General features: G+C 38.9%; 1 protein-coding gene across 14 annotated transcripts in view; it reads left to right on the top strand.

Annotated features, from left to right (window-relative positions):
• Positions 1-19,989, top strand: part of DMD (dystrophin) — a 1,241,706-nt gene that overhangs the window by 96,224 nt on the left and 1,125,493 nt on the right. For 4 of the 14 annotated variants that reach the window (XM_083850695.1, XM_083850726.1, XM_083850727.1 and 1 more), the window contains exon 1: positions 8,361-8,502. The exons of 2 other annotated variants lie outside the window; for them this stretch is intronic. In XM_083850695.1, the coding sequence (XP_083706821.1) occupies positions 8,406-8,502 (97 nt within the window). In that variant the 5' untranslated portion in view covers positions 8,361-8,405. Of the gene's footprint in view, positions 1-8,347; positions 8,503-19,989 lie in introns of those variants that run through there. 8 more of the 14 variants (XM_083850717.1, XM_083850699.1, XM_083850702.1 and 5 more) reach the window with 4 other exon arrangements.

A 19,989-nucleotide genomic window follows, 5' to 3' on the forward strand; every position in this document is an offset into this window, starting at 1 on the left:
TGTACCCTGGCCAGTCTGGGAACTTAAATATAAATACTTAGATATTTCCATGGTATTGAAAAATGAGAAAGATGCAACTCCCGTGGACAAATACATGCCGTATGGATGGAGAAGTGGAAGTGGCTGTTCTGAGAGTGAATGAAGATGCTGGCCAAAGTTTGAGGATAAGCTGAGGTGCCCCACAGTTCAGACAATGGTCCCTCCTCTGCTGCCTGGCTTGTGTAGTTTACAGGGAGCTCTGACCTTCTTTTTTACTGCCCTGTAAGGCAATGGCCTCTCTTGTTGTGGCCTGCTTTTGAAACTGGATTTGAGGATTAGGGTCTCAAATCTTAAGGAATATGAGATATCTGGTCAAAATTGTAGCTAATACTATGTTTATCACCACCATGATCTTTTAAAGGAGAGAATACATGCAAAATGGGCTTTTATGTAAAATGGGCTCACAGTACACGGGTAGGTTGTTCTGCAGGACCTGTAAAGCAGTACTGAGGCCAAGCTATTTGGCAAACTTATGTTGGTCCATTAACTAAGGACTAATTGTTCTTCTCCTTGTGACAGAAGATGAGAACATCTTCCATGTATCGCATCTGAACTTCCCACAATGGAAGGATATCAGGCTAATGAAGTGTTGTGATGCCAGGTGATTGCTCTTATCCACCTCATGGTTTTTGGATGGATTTTGAAAACTGTGGTAACCTTAATATGAGGAATACGTAGGAATACAGCTCTTTGGTAGAAACCAAGCATGCTTCCACAGATGCCAAGAGAAGTGCTCCTGCTGGATGCCCAGAAGAGCTGATCCCAACCAACATTTAAGGATTCTGGAACAAAACCAGAATGTACCTCTAAGATTGCATTCTGTAACCTGAAGAGGCAAGAGAAAAATGTAGGGTAAATCTCCAACACATTTTTAATACCTTACAGATGTGGACTCTTTCAAACTTTTCGCATGAAAAAGGGACTGTCAAGCTGTCTTGATGCTGAAATTGAGAAAGGTAAGAAGTACCAACAATTACAGGTGATGAACTCTCACCTTTCAGATTTAGATTTTTATCTCAAATCCCGCGTTAAGAAAAAAATGGGGGGGGGAGAGAGATATATTAGTTTTCAGGGAAACAAAGATGATTTTGCCTGTTTATCCTTCTTGGTACATTTCTTGTAATAAAATAGTATATATCCCCTCTAAATACTCAATGCTAAAGCAGATTATTCAACAAAAGTTATATGAAACTTGGAGTATATTATTTCTGCTGACAAAGGAGGTAGAGGTGGGTGGAAGATTTTCTTCACAGCCTCCACTGTAACTTTCCTTTGTGGCAAGAGCACTAGACACTGTGTAGAAAACTCACTTTTAAGACAATGTCTCTTATGAAGTGCACGCAAGTCACTACCATAGACTTTGTTTTAATTTAGAATATATATTAAAACATTTAATGACACTCTTTGAAAGTTTATTTCATGTTTTGGAAACAGAAAAAGTAGAGTCTTATTATTTTACTATCTCTGAAACCTTTGTTGCTGCAAAAATCCCAGGAAGGGCGTTCACCTCCAAAATCCAGGGGGTTTTCACCTCCAAAAACGTGGCCTCTATCTGTTGTTACTGTGTGTTTAAAACTTCTCATGTGCTCAGAAACCACAAACAGTGTTATCTGTGTTTTCTAGTGTTATCTATCAATAAGTGGAGACCAGTTTGTATAGGCAGGCTTGTTTGCTGAATATTAGGGTATTTGCTTTATGCCCCTTATACTTTTTAGTGTTTGGGAACCTTTTAATCTATTGAATGAGACTGGAAAATGCTGTCTGTGGGGGTTGTTTGGTTGTTTTTAAGGGATTTACTAGGATCTTCAGAAGCAGTTACTAATTTTTAATGGACCCGCTTGAAAAAGTTACCAGGGATTTTAACTTAAGAACTCAATGGAAATCAAAGCCTTATGAAGCATTGCCAGTTAAGGACTTTCAGTTTCTGTCTTTGGACAGGATTTGACCTGTTTTAAAAATTTCAGTCTCACCTGTAATCTCAATCAGAAATCCATTTCTAATAAAAATACCTCAGTCAAAATCACATAAGTAATTAATTTAGGAAGATATAGTAAAGAAACAATGAGAAGACACATTTGACCAAGATACTACAGGAATTTGGAATGCAGTAGAACTTGCTTTAATTAGTTCTGTAACACACAGTTGCCATACATGTTATCAAACGGTTAACGATGCATCAGAAAACCAATGCAGAGAACTGGAACTAAAACTGAATATAGATATAGTAGACATTGCTGTAGGTCACAATATGGCAAAATCACAAAACAGAAAGCATTTGAATGCATGTGAGCTATGAAAACTTTCATAGACCAGCTGCAATTTAATCAATTGCCTAATTTAGCTAATGTGTTAATCCTCTTGGTGAAAATGGAGGGAAACATCTAGTACTATGCAGAAGAGCTAGACCAGGAGAGAATGCTCAAGAGCTCAAAACACATTGAGCTTGGTATAGACAGGCTGAGGTGTGCATGTTTGGTCTGTTTTTCACCCATTCCTAATACATCTGTTATGCATCATCTTATACATGGACTGCAGCTATAGAAAGAACAAACAAATTAAGATGCTTGTGTCAATAATTATTTCAAGCCCACTGCTGCACAACGTGCTTTTCCCACAGAAGTAAAGGTCCAAATGGAAGAAGGTTAGAGATGTGTAGCTCAAGTCAGTTTAATTTAAAAGGAACTGTAAGAGAATGAAATACATGTTTTATGTAATTAGCATTTTAAAGCTTTGTTTCACTGTTCAGTTTTATGCTACCAGCACATGGAACATTCGCTTAAGAGGAAGCAGATTAATAAGGTTTCCTGAAGAGTTCAAGGTCACTAACTCTCCGAGTGTTAAATAATGAAAGTCTGTATGTTTCTGCTTTCTGGTGTATGTTAAATATTTGGAGAATGAGTTAACTGGTTTTTCCTCTTGCTAAAACCTAGTATTTTAAATTCACTGTCACTGAAATACATATGTTATGTGAGAATATGTGTGTTGACTTATCTCTAGACATAACTAGAGGTTGCTGTTAAAAATCCAGAACAGTTTCTGCATTTGAAACATTGTATTATCCATGTTTGTAGCACAGGTGAGCCCTGGGTGGTACCAGAGGGCAGTATTCAAAGTTTTTGTAGAATATCCACTTTTTGGTGTGTTGTGCTCTGCCATTAGAGATGCCCTCAAAGAAAACTGTTTCTGTAACATTTCTACTGGTAATTTTTTTATCCAGGTACTGTAATATGTATTCCTGGGGTTGCTGAGGATATCACTGCATAATATTGTTGTAAGAAAGCTTTGCGAAACTTTATTATAGACAAGCTTACCATAAATGGGATAAATCTCATTTGAAAGGTTGGTCATGAGTCCTAACATGTCCTTGGATAAGTGTGTTCTGAGCTTTCAGTTTATAAAGAACACCTCCTACACCTGAGTTTTAATTAAAGCAAAAAAGATGACTTCTACACAAAATATTTTAAAGAACTATGTTGCAGGTGAGCAAAAACTTACAATACCCTGAGAGCTTCAGCTCTTTTAGTTGCTGTCAGATGTTTGACAGGCCAACTTCAGACACAGAACCATAGAATGCTTTGGGTTGGAAGGGACCTTAAAAATCATCTAATTTCAAACCTCTTGCCGTGGACAAGGACACCTCCCACTGGACCAGGTTGCTCAAAGCCCCATCCAGCCTGGTATTGAACACTTCCAGGGATGGGGCATCCACAGCTTCTCTGGGCAACCTGTTCCAGTGCCTCACCACACTCAGAGTAAAGAACTTCTTCCTTATACCTAAGGCCTAAATCTACTTGTTTGTTTGTTTAAAACCATTATTCTTTGGCCTATCACTACACTCCCTTACAAAGAGTCCCTCCACAGCTTTCCTGTAGGCCCCCTTTAGGCACTGGAAGGCCATTATAAAGTGAGCCTTCTCTTCTTCAGCCTGAACAACCTCAACTCCCTCAGCCTGTCTTCATAAGAGAGGTGCTCCAGCCCCTTGATCATCTTTGTGGCCCTCCTCTGGACTCGCTTCAATAGGTCCATGTCCTTCTTGTGCTAGGGGCCCCAGAGCTGAATGCAGTGCTCCAGGTGAGATCTCACAAGCAGAGTAGAGAGGGGGAATTACCTCCCTTGACCTGCTGGCCATATTTCTTTTGATGTAGTCCATGTCTATCTGAAAAGTCTCTCTGGTGACACAGAGGTCCTGTTTGGATGATGATACGTTTGAACTCTTCCATTTGAGTTCCATAGCTCAAGATGAATGTACTTTCTAGTTTCTAGAGATAAAATCCGTGTGTACCATTCATTTTCATTTTTTTTCCCTCTTCTGGAGTAATTTTTTTTAACTCTTGAGCAGTCAAAGTTACATGTTCCATAAATGTTATAAGGCATACTCTCTAAACTACTGAGATACTTTCATATAAAGGAAAGTACTGATGCCTCTGAGTCTATGAGAAAGTGTTTCATTATGGACAGCTTTTATACATCAGGAATTTTGAAATTAAGAAATAGTTAACATAGTGGTTAACAGTAAGAAATAATAATTATTGTCTGTGTTGCCCAAACAAACTTCCCAGAGCTCCTGCTGGAGATGTTTATTAATCTAAACATACCCAATATATCATTAAGATAATTTCTTGCATGATTGATTGAATTAGTTAGTTATTAGGGGTGGGCAGGAGTACCTAAGAATAATGGGAGGCAGAGAAAAAGGGAAGAGAAATTGACTTTCTTCCAAAGACATATTAGCAAAACAAATGAACAATTTTTTACACGGTAAAATCAGCATTCATTTTTGCATGCCAGGGAGATTGCATCATGTAGAGCATCATGTAGGGCTGAAGGTCAAGGCCAATCTGCTTGCTTCATTTTTCCAGTGATCCATTATCTATTCTTGCCTAGTTGGAGTCATTAGTACTTGCAAAGAGGAAAACAAAAAGAAAGGAATGTCAGCAAGAAGACTCTACATTGTATCTTAGCTATCATTGTACTGTGCATATACCACCATAATCGAACTCAAGCACACTGAGTAAGCCAATTAGTCTTTCTAGCCGCAGTAAAACAATTGCAATGAATAGACATGTCTCTACCATAAGCTGTAGAAATAATAGAAAGAGATGGTCTTCCTTCCTTTTTCACACTGTTGTCACCCAAATAGACTAGAATTTCTTTGGCCACTGAGTTCAGTACTTGTAAAAAGCAGAATACCACTTGATGAGTGTTTTTTGACTTTTTTTTTTTTTTATCCCAAATTGGAGACAGTTCCATATAAGACAAAAGATCATGTATTTGTGTTATATGTAGAGTCTGGGAGTGCTACCCATGGAGCTTTCTCTCTAAAGCAATCAATTCCATATGAGTGGGTTACTATTATTATATCTATGCAGATGCTGAATCCAGTTACAATAAACAGAAGCCAAGGCTGTTGTTTTCTCAGACAAATGCAGAAAAACTAGAGACCAGAGCTAGCTATTAATCTGGCCTATTAGTATGCGGACAGAATGACTGATTCTGGTTTCTCCTCCCAGATTCTCCATTTGTGTCTGGGCTGGTTTTCTGTACAGCTAGTGTATGCAAAAGTAGCCAAAACTGGAATATTACAGTTCTCTTAAAATAAATAAATTAATAAATAAAAAATACCAGTTCAAAAATAGCTACTTCACATAGTCCTGATCTGAACAGCATCACATCCACTATATGCTGTGTTGGAGGGAAGTCAACACTGAATGATAAACCCCAGTTGGTCTTCCTTGTAGTGCCATACTTCTCTCCAAAAACACTTTTTTTTTTTTTTTTTTTTTATAACTCTCTTTTCCATTTGCCTTTAACCCCATTTTTGTACTTCCTTCAAGGTGTTGGTTTCTCTGGTATGATGCGATTCTGCTTACATATGTTTATCCTATACCGGATGGCCCCAGTTTTTACTGATATTATTTGGGCTATTTATATATGAAATACTCTGCTGGATATCTCCATCCTTAATCTTGCATAGCTTAAAATTCACTGAAACAGAAATGAAGTCTATGGTGAGTTTGAGTGTTTTAGATCTTCCCTGCAACTATGGGCTATGTGAGGGATGAATTCAAACTCTTTTGTGAAATACCATGTAAAATTCTTGTTGCTGCCTCTGCGGTTTAGAAATCATTATGCAGCTGGAAGTGTGAAATATTAAGCATATCCTTTTATGTACATTGAATTTATAGGGACTTCAAAGTCAGTCCTCATTTATTGTCTGGTTTGTTTCACTTCAGAAATGACTTGAACTGTGAACAAAAAGGAGCTGACAGTATTTTCAGATAGGCACTTTATAGTTGTGCACTTTGTAACTATATGATAGGCCTGTCTCTGCCTTGAATGCAAAATTAGCTTGTTGATATGTGCTGCTACAGACAGGGGAACAGATGTAGTAATTCTCCTTTATTTACATGAAATCTCTAAAAAGACATTTTCTGGCAGCATGCTAGGGATAAACGCAGTATCAAATATAAACCGCGCCATGCTGTGTTAGCTCATTCAGGTGTCAGCTGTGCCACTTAGACATGGTCGAGAGCAGAGGGGGCTGCAGGCCTGGTCGCAGCGCTGGGCTCTCCTGTGACAGACCCGGAGTACCGGTGAGCCACTGGCACTGCTGGTCGGTGGGCACAGGTGTGGCTGGGACCTCGGTGCTAAGCCCTGTCACTGCAGCTCTGAGGACGGGAAGAAGGACGTGCCCTGCAGTCACACAAAGACATAACGCTGTTCATGAAGGCCCAGAGCTCAGGGAGGTAGAGATTATTGGATATCCTGTTTTTTTTGTTGTTTGTTTGTTTGTTTTCCAAAGTAGGAGATTTTCTTACCTTCCTCCACTTCTCTTTTTTTCCCCCTCCATTCATTTTCAGTGATTTAAAGCTCCCCTAAGCTCATCTTCTCTAGCTTTTTCTTCCACAGCCAAGAGGTTGAGGAGCTGAACTGAGACTGGGAAGTTGTGGGGGAGGGAAGGATTGACGTGTTAGCATCGGGGGACAGCCACAGAGAAGTTGAACATATCTTATTTGAGTGAAGAAGTGAAGTTTAAGTAAAACCCTGTGAGTCTCTTTGTGCCAGGAATACTAAAGCTGGTGAGCAGTCCTCAGCTGGCTGCCACCACCGGGGAAAGTTCTTCCTGGGGGACAGCGCCCATTCCCCTTCCTCACTCCTCCTTGGTCCTCATGTGAAGGCTGAGGAGGTCTTCTTCTGTTAGTCCTTCCTTTCTCTCTCCCTACTTCACTTAACAGGTTTTAGCCAGTCTGTTGCATGTTTTAAAATGTTCCTTTTTATTTCTGTCTCAGCTATTCAAACTTTCCAGTGTGGGGTTGAGGGCATTTATTCAGCTTATGTGCAAGCAGCAGATGCGTTAAAAATGAAATGCCTTGACTCTGAATTTCAGGCAGAAGTGGTGGGAGGAGACATAACTAATTTAACTCGGTGGATGATTGATATGGATATGTCAATTTCTATTAATGTTCTTTTGAAATCACTGATGCAAGTGTGTTTTTCCCCCACCCCAACAGAAAACATAAAGACGACAAATTCCCATCCCTTTAATTTGTGATACTCAGACACAGTTAAGCAAACTCTTTCATTACGGAGTGTCCTCCACAGGCTGGTGAAAAGCAGCTTCTGATGGTGCTCTTACCACTTTAAGAAAATCAAGATGCTCTAACAGAGCAATCTGCTTACTGCTCAAATGTCTAAAACAAAAAGCAAAAGTAAAAGTCACTTACAGGTAGGTCTAGATAAATTGCTTTAAAATCTACTGTTCCCTCATTAGACAGCCATTCATTGCAATGGAAAGAGCTAAATGTGTGCTGAGTATAAAAGCCATGTTTAAAACGAAACGGAGTTGAGAGACTGAAAGCACAGTACTGTTATTCAGAAGTAGCTTTCGAGCCGAGAGTTTTAACGGGAAGGTGCTGTTTGGACAGAAATCAGCAAACGTTTAGCTGAAGTGTGAATAATTCAAGCGTGCCTGAAGAACCGTGCTTTCTGAAAAGACAAAATGCAAGACTAAAAAAATCTTCAAACATTTGTATCAGCGTTAGAGGACAATGTGAGCAGCAGAATTTGAAACAGATTTGCAGATGCACTCTCTTTAGGCAGAGAGAATGCTCGTTAAATGCAAGATGCTTCTGTGGCTTGTGTGTTTGCACGGAGGTATAGGTTTGCAAGACTGACGTATCAGATAAGGTCAGAGTGGTTACCACACCGACGGTGTAGCAGCTGCATAATAAATGATGGAGAGAATCATGTTAGGCATGCCCACCTAAGCTAACTTGAATCATGCGAAAGGGGAGCTGCTGGAATTCAAATAGACTTTCTGGTTCCCAGCAGTCGGCAGTAATAGAATGCTTTCAGGAAGATGACAGATGCAGAGGAAAGATGCTGTTTTGCACTATCTTGATTTGTTACGGCAGCCAACTTATTGGCGTGATGGAGTGACAAGAAAAGCAGCTGGCATGGAAGGTAGGATTATCAAAGCTATTGCATCATTATGAATGTAATTAGAAACTGACCATGACAAAGCATATGCTAGAATGAGCTGCCGCTGATGGCAGAGGATTTGTTGCCGAGGTCTGGAAACTCTGAAAACAACATTCCTTTTGCAAAATGGATTTTGCAGTTCGGTTTATGCTTGTGTTACCTTTTCTTTCCTGCTCGCCTCCAAGCTCAGGGAATCACTTGCTTGAAAGAGTGTCGTGTTAGGATGAGGCTGAAGAATAAAGTCTTTTCTAAGTCTGTGAAGCCTCAGGTAGATAGAAGCAAACAAATGTGAAACAGAAGACTGGCAGAGGCTCCCTCTGATTCACTAGCGAGCTCTGACTGATATATTGGCATATTCAGGAATCCCAAGGAAATGAAGATGCATGCACGAATGTTTTGGTATAATGAAAAGATGTTATTGCAGGTCTCGGCTTTATAGTTAGTTTTTTCTGACAGGTTTTATTCCCCATCAGTTTTTAGCTCTTGACATTTATTCGGTTGTTCAGTATTATATAAAGAAAATACATCAATATCTCCTGCAGGGTTTCTCAACAACTCTAGCATCTGTTTCAGCTATTGAACTGTATTCACGTTTTGCCAACTTGATGCCTACCCAGCTGGTCTATCATTTCTCGCTTGATTACTGCTCTTAATTTCTCTGTATCAGCTTGTTTCAGATAGGATTTTGAAGTCTGTTAATGAGAAATGACAGTAACTGCTAAATTATTGAGAATTGGAGTATTCTTATTTTTGAAACATCAGAAAATCTTTGTGTGCATTTTATTAAATTCATATTCTGTGTTGCAGTGAGTTTTTTGTATAATCATTGAATTTAGCTGTGACTACTTTAAACCAGATAGGTCAGAAGCATAACTTCCAACTGACTATTTTAAGAAAGTTTGAGAAAATGTAAAGGTGCTTGCCTTAGTATGTGTATCTTTTTGATGTATGTTCCTTCCTCCTGCCCACCTTCCCCTTTGCAACATATATACTTTCTCTCTGTCATGGGGAGCAATCATTAAATGTACACGGTACATATTGAAATATATTTTATCACCACTAGGGTGAAACCACTTAGCAGTTTTGAACAGGTGATTTGAAGAGGTTTAAAACAGATGTCAGTTCTGTCAGCTGGATCGCCCTGGATCTAAGAAGTGTTGTTCTCGAAGTGTAAGCAGGACCTCTCTTCCCTTCCTTTTCAGAGGTACAGTAACCATTCAAGCTCTGCTATATAGCTCACAGGATATGATTGTTAAATTATTTGGATTATTGTTCTATACAAAATGATTTATTTCAACACAAGCTGTCTTCTTCAGCAGGTATATCACTTTTTCCAAGATTTCTTCCCCTAAGAAATGTCTTGTCATACTGGATATTCACTTTTCTGACTTTATTTTAAATGACTTTTCTGGCTGTACTCTATGTAGTCTTGTCAAAAGAGGATCAGGCTATTAAACACTAAATGTTGCTGAGTAAAGCTGTAACATTTATAGAAAGATAGATGTTTCTAGATACACAGCAGTGAACCAGCCTTTAGAAAGTTTGAAGGTAAAGATCAGTAAAATTGATATACTGTTAGGTAGTGTGAGCGTTTCCCAGTTTTGATCACCTCTGAGAGGCATTTTAAATTATTTTATAAGTGCTGGGAGGAGAGATGTACTTACCAGTGGACAGAATTACTATGGGGTTCCTATAGCTAAAAATAGTTCTGTGGTTTTGATGATAAAAATAATATTGTTTTATTTCAGAGAATTTCTGTTGAGCATAACAATAATTTGTCCTTGTTGATGATGAAAAAACAGAGAATAACCCACATAAACAGAGTAAGTGCCATTCACGTTTTCAGAGTAGCAGTACAACTGTTTTATATTGCTAGTATTATTTTTGTACTTCTGAAGCTCTGGTTGCTCCTTGTGATGAGATTGGTGGCTGACTATTATCATACTGTAGTACCTTAAAATTGTCTTTTCCTTGTGATGCCAGTAATTGTAACTGTGTGCCATATGTAGCCACCATCTATCTGATAAGTGATTTTATAGTTTGTTTCTTTTTTTTCTTTTTTTTTTTTTTTTTGTAGTATTTGGTGTTAGGTTTTTGTTTCGCCGAGGAATTAAGCTGACGCTAGGTGGAGCTAGCTGTTGATTATAAATAGAGCTACGGTAATACAGGCCTGTCTAATGAGCAAGCTCCTGTATATAAAGATGACTATTGAAAATAACAATTTAAAATACGCAGAGCACTGAGTTGGACCTTTGCTATGATATTCGAGATCTGGTGGGGCTAAAGGAAATGATTGCTCCATTTTCCTTTTCTTTTATTATTTTACAAACTAGTAATCAAAGATGAAAAAATAATAGGAATAAAGCATCTATATTCAAAGAGGGCTGGGAAGCAAAAGAATGGAAATAGAAAAGAGGAGAGAAGCAGCAATGAGAGCCAGCAGATGTTTCCGCCGTCAATACATGCAGATATTCAACTGTGTATTTGTCTTACTTAAGCCTGATGCAAGTTTTCTCTTGTTCTTACATATAAATTCTCTTTCTATGCTGTGTTCCTGAATTAATGTCTATATCTGGTATTTTTCACTTTCTTTAGATATGGGACCACTGTTTTCAAATCACTTCTTGGAAGGGTGGTCTAAAAGGTGTGCAGGGGTACAGGAAGTTCACTCTCATGTTGGCTAGCTATAATTAAGGAAAATGTAAAGGGTTATTTATTGAATGGTGTGGAAGCTGATTATATTCACTCCCTCACATGATTCAGGTTATTAATCCCAGTCAAGGATAAGAAATCTGAAGTTCTAGACTGTGCGACAGCACAAGATAAATACATTCACTTCCATGTAGTTTTACAGATATGTATCTCCAACATGTACATATGTTAGTTCAACAAGAGAAATCAGGATATATGCTGATATTTAGGTACTTGAACTGAAGAGGAAAAAAAAAAGGGGGGGGGGGGATACATAAGTGTGAGATGACTACAGGAAAAGAGATGGGCAGAAACAGATTAAGAATATGAGCTGGAGCAGCCTGACAGAGCAATGATAATTCTCATCAACATCTGTTGAGTAAGGCTCTTGCAAGTTCCATCAATGCCTTGTTCTTACTGTAGTAAAAAGGAATTGGGGTAGGGAGCTGCTCAAGTCAGTGAGGAAAAACGTGCACGGGAGGGAAATCTGCCTGATGCTCCAGAAGGACTGCAGATGAGCCTTTTTTGAACATTGTCCAGAGAAACCTGAAATTTTAGTGTGGGGCTGGACACATGAGTTAGAATGAAAAGCTAAGAAGAAAGAGCTGGACGGTTCTAGACAAAACCAAATTGTCCTTGGGCCTGCTGCTTATTAGAGAAATCTTGCAAGAAAGTAGCAGTGCCTTGTCGACTGGAAGAGATCTTTTTGGTTATGAGCTGCACAGCTGGTGCTCGATGGCACAAGTATTGGACAAGGTGGAAACTCTGTTTTAGAAATACTTAGTGTGGTGAAGTGTCTGACCGTTTCAGGCAAGGATCACGAGAAGCTAAGCTGGGAGAAGAAACACCTTCTGTCACTAAAATCTATCAGTTCCAACATTCACTAGAGTAAGAAGGTCAGCAGGAGTAAAAATAACAGGTAAAGTGAGGAATGGAGGGGCTTCAGGTGTTCCATGAGACAGCCATTTGAAGAATGGGTGGTCATCAACTTGTAAAACATACATGGGGAATGCCATGTGTGGGAGTCAAGCTTGTCCAAAGGGATATTAGTGAACATGTGGATTTACTCGTCCAGCTTTCCAGAAAGATAGTATGCCTAAACAAAATGTATCAATAAACTAAATCCATAAATATTTTTTCCTTCAAGATCCAGAGTTCAAATTCTGTTGTTCGGGGGGTTGTTTTTTGTGTGTTTTGTTTTGTGTGTTTTGTGTGTTTGTTGCTGTTGCACTTTTACTCTCTAATGGAATTAAAATTGCTAACTATTTGGGGGGCTGTATTCAATCATAAAGGATATCCTTTCCCTCCATTCCAGAGTAAGGTCACAGAGGACTAAAACACCTTCCTCTGAAATCCTGTACTTTTAATCTCCGTAAGAAATGCTGACATTTCCAAAAGCTGCTGGTAGTAGCTAAGCACCATGTTAAGTTCCTGCATGATGCTGGATGGAGTGAAGGGCAGGGAGAAGACTCATCTATCTGAACAGTTGCTGGACTTCGCTCAGTAAGACATTCAGAGAAGAATGTGAGAATTTTCTGAAGGCTGATATTATCTGTGTTCCTCTTCTCATTCTAGTGAAATCACTAGGTACTCAGACCAGAAGATTACTGTATTTGAATTATAAATAACAAGAAATCCTTCAGCTTGATGCTCTGCTGCATGTCTTAGATGGATTTAGCCCATCTCCTTATTCTTATTCTGTGCCATTGACTCCAAAATGTCCAAGTGATACACCGCAGAACTGTCGTGAATGCAGTCGTTGTGGAGTCCTTGCAGAAATGTCTTGGATGTGGTAGTCACAGTAATGCAACTGTGGAAGAGGAATAACTGAAGGGAGGGACACTGTCTCAAGTCCTGACCATTTCTGAAGGGAGGAGTCAGGACACTATAAGAAATGGGAGAAACATCAAACAATAATTGCTTTGTTTGCATCTTTTTAAAAACTTTTCCTATATGATCTGAGCATCTGTGGATCAGAATAATGATTTAAGTTGTACCTGTTTACAAAAATCAAAAACTTCCCTCTGCACTGCTTTTTTTTTTCTTTTGTTATCTTTACAAGAGATCTTAGTCTTATTAAAGGAAAATCAGAAGAGTAAAACAAGATTAGGCACATAGCGTTTTCATTAGTATCCTCGAGTTTCCCAGCTTAGTGTTTTACATTACAACGCACTGTTCTTTACAAGGTGTTTCTTTAATTTACATATCCCTAAAGACATTGCACATAGCTGCAACCAGTGTTCTGACTTTCTTGATAATGCAGGAACTCAAGATACTGTAATTATCAAGGAGGCTTTTGGATATGACCGCTGCTCACAAAGACTTTTTCCTCCATTTCCTTCCCTCGCACCCCTCATGACTTGTCACAACCAGGGAAAAAAGGTAGATCAGAAAAAGTTAAAGCAAAATTTGAACAAAAACTAAGCTTCCTGAAAATGTGTTTTCTTAATCTATATCTAGTTTCACTTTCTTCCATTTCTGTGTCCTTCTGATGCTTAGGAATAAAGAGCATGTAGAATTTCTTTTATGGGGTCAACTCCTTTTAGCATTCACTCCTGATCACTTATATTGATCTGTTTCCCTGAAACTTAAAAGCCACACTAAATAAAACCACCACATGCTGTTTCTCTAGACTTTCTTTTTATGAGCAGCCTGTTATTTTTATATAGCCATTATGTGGGTCACATATATTTTTGCAACACATAACGCAAACAAAGATTCTGAAAACAGATTGATCAGCTTTGTCCTTTTTAGGAACACCATTTATATATTCCCATAGTATGCTTTTATTCAACATTTTAATTTATTTTTACTACAAAATACCATTTATAATGGGAGCTCCTCTTTAATTTGATACTAATGGTCACACATGATATTTAGTAAATATTCTCTAGGTACAAGCAAAAAAGGGCAAGCTGAAATATTCACCTATTTATTTAAACAAAGGGTATTTGCACTTTGCAGTCCCAGGCTGCTTTTCATTTGCTGTTGGTCCAGTATGAGATAAGGACTGCAAACATTGAAAACTGCAATGTCTTGATTTTCACATCTTGAGTTATTACTGAATCAGGTTTGATAGTAAAGTAGAAAAGTAAACGTATTAGGTATCTGCATGTACCTGGAAAATTTTATATTTCTACTTTCCCCAGCTGTAACAGATGGAATCTTTTTGGATGGATGCTTTGATGAAATAGTTTTTGTGCCATTAAAATAGTTGGTGACTGAAAATTGAAGTTTGTGTTGCTAAAAGAATTTGTGGATGTTTATGGTTTAATGTCTGTGGTAACTTTCAGTTTAATAGTAAAATTGCAGACTTCTCACTTTTAGTGGTCTTGGTTTTAGATTACTGAAAAACACATGGGGTTTATACCTTATGAATGAATTTGGTACTTAGCAAAATACCTCCAAAACAATAAAGTGAATTGCCAGCCCAGTTGATCCTGTGATTAAATCTTTGTATACATGTGCCTTTTCAGATATGTCTTCAGAAGCCAAGGACAGAAAGCATGTCACAGATGTTGTTAAATCCAGTAACTAATTATATTTATCCCTAGGTTCTGTTTTGTTTCAAAACCTGAGAAATAATGAGGATTAGGTAAGTGGCTAGCTAGGATGCATCCTGAACCAAGATCAAATATATCCAAGACAGATTTGATGAGGGTCTCAGACTCCTAATTTAAAGATATAACTAAGATGCATAATTCCAAAATAGTTCTTCTACCTTGACCCTGTGTGTAAACCAAAACCAGCACCATCATCCGACCTTGGAACAACAAAGAGCAAACATATTTTTTTTTAAGAGAATGTATGCATTAATTTCTATTGTTTTAGCAAGTTAAAAATACTTGAAATAATAATATCTGATTGTCAGTCATAAGACCTAATCCCACACTTTCCTTAGTGGCACAGTTTTTTTAATTACATGGGCCTAAATGCAACTTCCTTTTAATCATCAACATTGTCCAAAGTGTTAAGGCAGATAATAAAGGTAATTTAACCACAGGGAAATAGTGTGTTGCCATAAGAGCTTCAGTTCGGATTATTCTTCTGGCAGCAAGTAAATTAATTTTGCAGGAGTCCTTAGTTAAACTGGTATTTAGTATGGAATCGAGTGACCTGGTTGATCTATCGAATAAACAATATCTCAAGTAACTCTGGTGGGCAAAATGTATCAAGTAGTTTCCTGTAAACCTAGGCAACAGAACACTGATTATTATTTAATTCAAGTATTTTATTATTTGTTACGACAACAGTGTATCTGGCACTTCATGAAGCACAGAGAGAATTGATTTCTTTGCTTCAGGGAACTACCTGTAATTAACATGAAGGATCTGATTTGTTTCCTCAGAAAGGAGAACCAGAATTATGGCTGCAAACTCTGGCCAGCTGTGAAGTTGTAACATATCTTTAACAGAAATGGGATTGAGTTCTGTGGTCTCTGTTAACAACATGACTTCAGGATTTTGCACAGAGTGCTAGAGATAAGTGTAGCACACTTTTTAATACCTTTAATATCTTTATTAATGATTTGGACAAGGGAATTGAGTGCACCCTCAATTTGCAGACGACACCAAGTTGGGGGGAAGTGTTGATCTGCCAGAGAGTAGGGAGGCCCTGCAGAGGAACCTGGACAAGATGGGTCAATGGGCAGAGGCCAATGGGCTGAGGTACAACATGGCTAAGTGCCGTGTCCTGCACTTTGGCCACAACAACCCCATGCAGCGCTACAGGCTTGGGGGAGAGTGGCTGGAAAGCTGTGCAAAGGAAAAGGATCTGGGGGTATTAGTCAGTGCTCACCTGAACATGAGCTGGCAGTGTGCGAAGGGTCCAAGAAGGCCAACGGCATCCTGGCTTGTATCAGGAATAGTGTAGCCAGCAGGACCAGGGAGGTGATCATCCTCCTATACTCTGCTCTTGTGAGGCCGCACCTCGAGTACTGTGTTCAGCTTTGGGTCCCTCACTACAAGAAGGACATCAAGGCCCTAGAACATGTCCAGAGAAGGGCTGCGAAGCTGGTGAAGGGTCTGGAACACAAGTCCTGTGAGGAGCGGCTGAGGGAACTGGGGTTGTTTAATCTGGAGAAGAGGAGGCTCAGGGGAGACCTCATTGCTCTCCAGAGCTACCTGAAAGGAAGGTGTGGGTCGGCCTCTTTTTGCAGATAACTAGTGATAGGACTAGAGGGAATGGCCTCAAGTTGCACCAGGGGAGGTTCAGGTTGGAAATGAGGAGACATTTCTTCTCAGAAAGAGTAGTCAGGCGTTGGAATGGGTTTCCCAGGGAGGTGGTGACATCACCATCCCTGTGGGTGTTCAAGGAAAGGTTGGACATGGTGCTTAGGGACATGGTTTAGTGGGTGATAGTGGTGGCAGGGGGATGGTTGGACTAGATGATCTTAGAGGGTTTTTTCCAACCTTTATGATTCTATGACACAGACATACAATCTATTGATAATTCTGCGGTGCCATAGAAACACAAGGGTACTGATATTAATTGCTGTATTTTGTCCGAGCCAGAGTATATCACTGGGAATCCTTCACAGTCTGTACTTGTAGAGAAACATTGAAATTGAAAGAGCAAGGCAGAAAAACATATGGAAGATAAAAATTAGTCTATTACGTGTGGGAAAGGTAGAGGTGCTTTTTTAGGGGACCAAATTTCTCTTCTGTTGTTTCACAGAACATGTTGATATTTGCCATGTCAGGACACGATAATGGTTTTTACCCAAGTAAGCAAACATCTCAGAACAGTTGTATTCATTATTATAATTTAAGAGATAGTATAAGACCCATTGTTTAGTTTCTGTTGCAGCATAGTTTTCTGGTTTAATACCTTACCCCAGGATTTGTAGAAATAGAGAGTGCAATAAAACAATTGAGGAGAGGTGAATCAGTGCTGAAGCTGTCAATTTTTGTTCTCTGGGATTTTATTTGGTCCCAGCTCTGTGTGAGTTTAAAGGAGAAAAACTAATATTGGTACTGCTGGACAGATCTGTATCGACAAGACTGGAAAAGCAACTCCATGTCCCTCTAGCATGGGTACCAAGTGGGCAAGCAGTAGCCTCGCTCATGTCAGTGTTCCCCTGGAGATACAGAGGTTCCCTTGGTGATACAGAGCAAGGACATGTGATAGAGGTTTGGGGATGGTGATACCCATTTCCTAAGCTAGTGTATTGGATATAGATATTGTGGGAGCAGGGGCAGAGAGTGAGGAAGAAAGAACAGCAGAGTCTGTGAGCTTTTTCATCATATTTTCTCTCTTCATCCTGTCAAGGAGGAGGAGTGGGAGAGCAGCTGGGTAGGTGTCTGGCTGCTGGCCAGGGTCAACCCACCACAGTGACTTTAGACAGGTTTATTCCAAGTGCGTTTTCCAAATGGTCAGGAGGTAATGACTCAACTTTGGTTATTTGTAGGGATAACTGATAATAGAATGGGTGAGTGTTGATTACAGCTCGTACTTAGAAAAATAAGTAAAAATAGGTTGTAACATAAAACCCCTCTCTGTCTGAAGCAGGGACAGTTACTCAGGAGGTACTTATCCTGAATTTGCTTTAAAAAGATGAAAATCATCATGAAGAGGGTATTATTACTAGTTTAAAGGTAGTATATACAGCGTGCACTTGAAATAGTATCAGGAGCATGAGTAATTAACATTTGGAAAACATCAAGTGTGTTGGCTTTGCTAATATTTTTGTGTACCAGGGAGATTGCATGCATTGGAGTTTTTCATAGGTGGTATTTATAACATACAACTGAAACTTGAGTTTTAACTAGCTCCCAGGGTGAATCCTTGCTTTTAGCTACTTATGAATGAAAGAAATGTGGGGCAAAAAATAGTAACCCACCATGGTCTGTGACTGTAGTAGGCTGCACATTTAAAAGGATTAGAAGAGAGAAAAACATATAATGAAAAGATATGTCATCAAAACAATCACAGAAAAAGGAAGGGATTTTTTGGTTTAGGAAATAAAAGTTAAAAAGCTATTCAAATGGAGTTTTGTGACATTTCACAGCACATGGGTTGTACAGATGTCATCTATTTCTACTGGAGTTTAAAAAACGAGGTTACAGCTTTTGCATTGGTTCTTCAATCTGAGATAATTGATGAAGAGAACACGTGGCTTCATGTTGAGGAGGTTTTAAGACGTCTTACTGGGTTGCTAGCAGATGGGAGGAAGAGTAAGCTGTCATTTGTTGGAAGTGGAAAGCTATCTAACATAACAGGTTGTGTTCTGGAGGTTGTGTTCCTTTTCCACCATTGCTAACATGATCAAAGTTTTAAAAAATCCATTTTTTTTCTTATAAAATTAAAGTTGTAAGTATAAAGAGTGAATAGAAGTAGGATGGGGTCCATTCAGAGTCTAGTTAGTTCGAGAGCTTTGTTGGACCACCCAGCTGGAGGGTGCAAATTATATCTCAGGACAAACTTGTTTAAACATTAAAAAAGCAACAATAAAAAGCAAAATAAATCCCACTTAAATGGGGAGGTAAGCAAGGTAAGTAAAAGATCAAAGGATATTATGTGCAGGGAGTGTTACCTTGGCAGCACTTTATCTTATTCATTACTGATATCAGACATGTGACTTGGAATTACAAACCTCTGTTTCCCACTATTGACTCTCAGCTTCAGACATTGACAACTTGTCAACACCAAGCTCCTATCTGCCTGTGTACTGCTGGGATTTCTGTTCCAAGATTTCAGTGAATAATAGGAAAAAACAAACAAACAAACAATTTGTTTCAATCATTAGGGTTGTAGGCCTTAAGGAAGGCCTTTTGATACAGCAGGAATGTAAAGGCTTTGGAATTAGAAAGGGTCATCATTACTTTGTCAGGGGTTAAGAGAGGTTTATTTTTATTTGTTGGTCTTTGGGTTGTACAGCAGGCCAGTAATAGTTTTGGCCCACTTCTCAAATTTGTGAAGGGGATGCTATTTCTAGCTTTATGTGTAAGTTAGACAATAGAGTTGGACATTAAAGTAGATGTCAGGGTTCAGTGGAGACACCTGTGGAAATCTGGGTGTTCTTGGATAACTCTCCTGCCTTCAGTGAAATGGATCTGGGGAGAAGTGAGCAAACTAGTTACAGAAGGCCAGGTTCATGTCTTTATCTGTTACTTTTGTTGGCCAGTCAAAGATTATTTATGGAAGGCTAGCAGTACTTTCCCTCATTATAACCAAATAAATGAAATTACCCCACCCCATTACAGGAATAAAATGTTAATCTTTGCTGCAGATATGTTTTCAGATAAGACCTGTGATGTTTCTTTGTACACTCTGGCATGATGTTTAACACCTGTAAATCATTTGTCTCAGTGATTGCTTGCAAGTACACTGGAACAGTTCAATTCCTTGTGGTAAGTAATGAGCTTCATTGCATGAGAACATAAGAGATACTCATGAGTTATTATGCAAGTTGAAAATTCAGTAAGGAAAAGCTCATCTATACATGAAGCAGGATTAATTTCATTAATCACGTTCTTCTATTAGCATAATTTCCTGAAGTCTGGCTTGTTCGTTCAGATTTTTTTTTTTTGATGCAGTATTGCTTACCAGGATGCAATGTTGAACACTTTGACCATTATTATTAGTACTGCTACTAATTCAAGAGTAGAGTTTTAAATTCCTACTTAAGTAAGTCAGAGCATGTTTAAAGCAGCGAGGGCTTCCTTTCTCTTCCAGGATAAATAAAGGTGGGGTAAGACACACCTAAAATTAAACTGTTCTCACATGTGTCTGTAATCGTTGCTTGAAGAACATAGAGTCCCTAAGAGAAAAGTTGTA

This window comes from Anser anser, assembly GCF_964211835.1.
Source record: "Anser anser genome assembly, chromosome: 1".
NCBI classification, from domain to species: Eukaryota; Metazoa; Chordata; class Aves; order Anseriformes; family Anatidae; genus Anser; species Anser anser.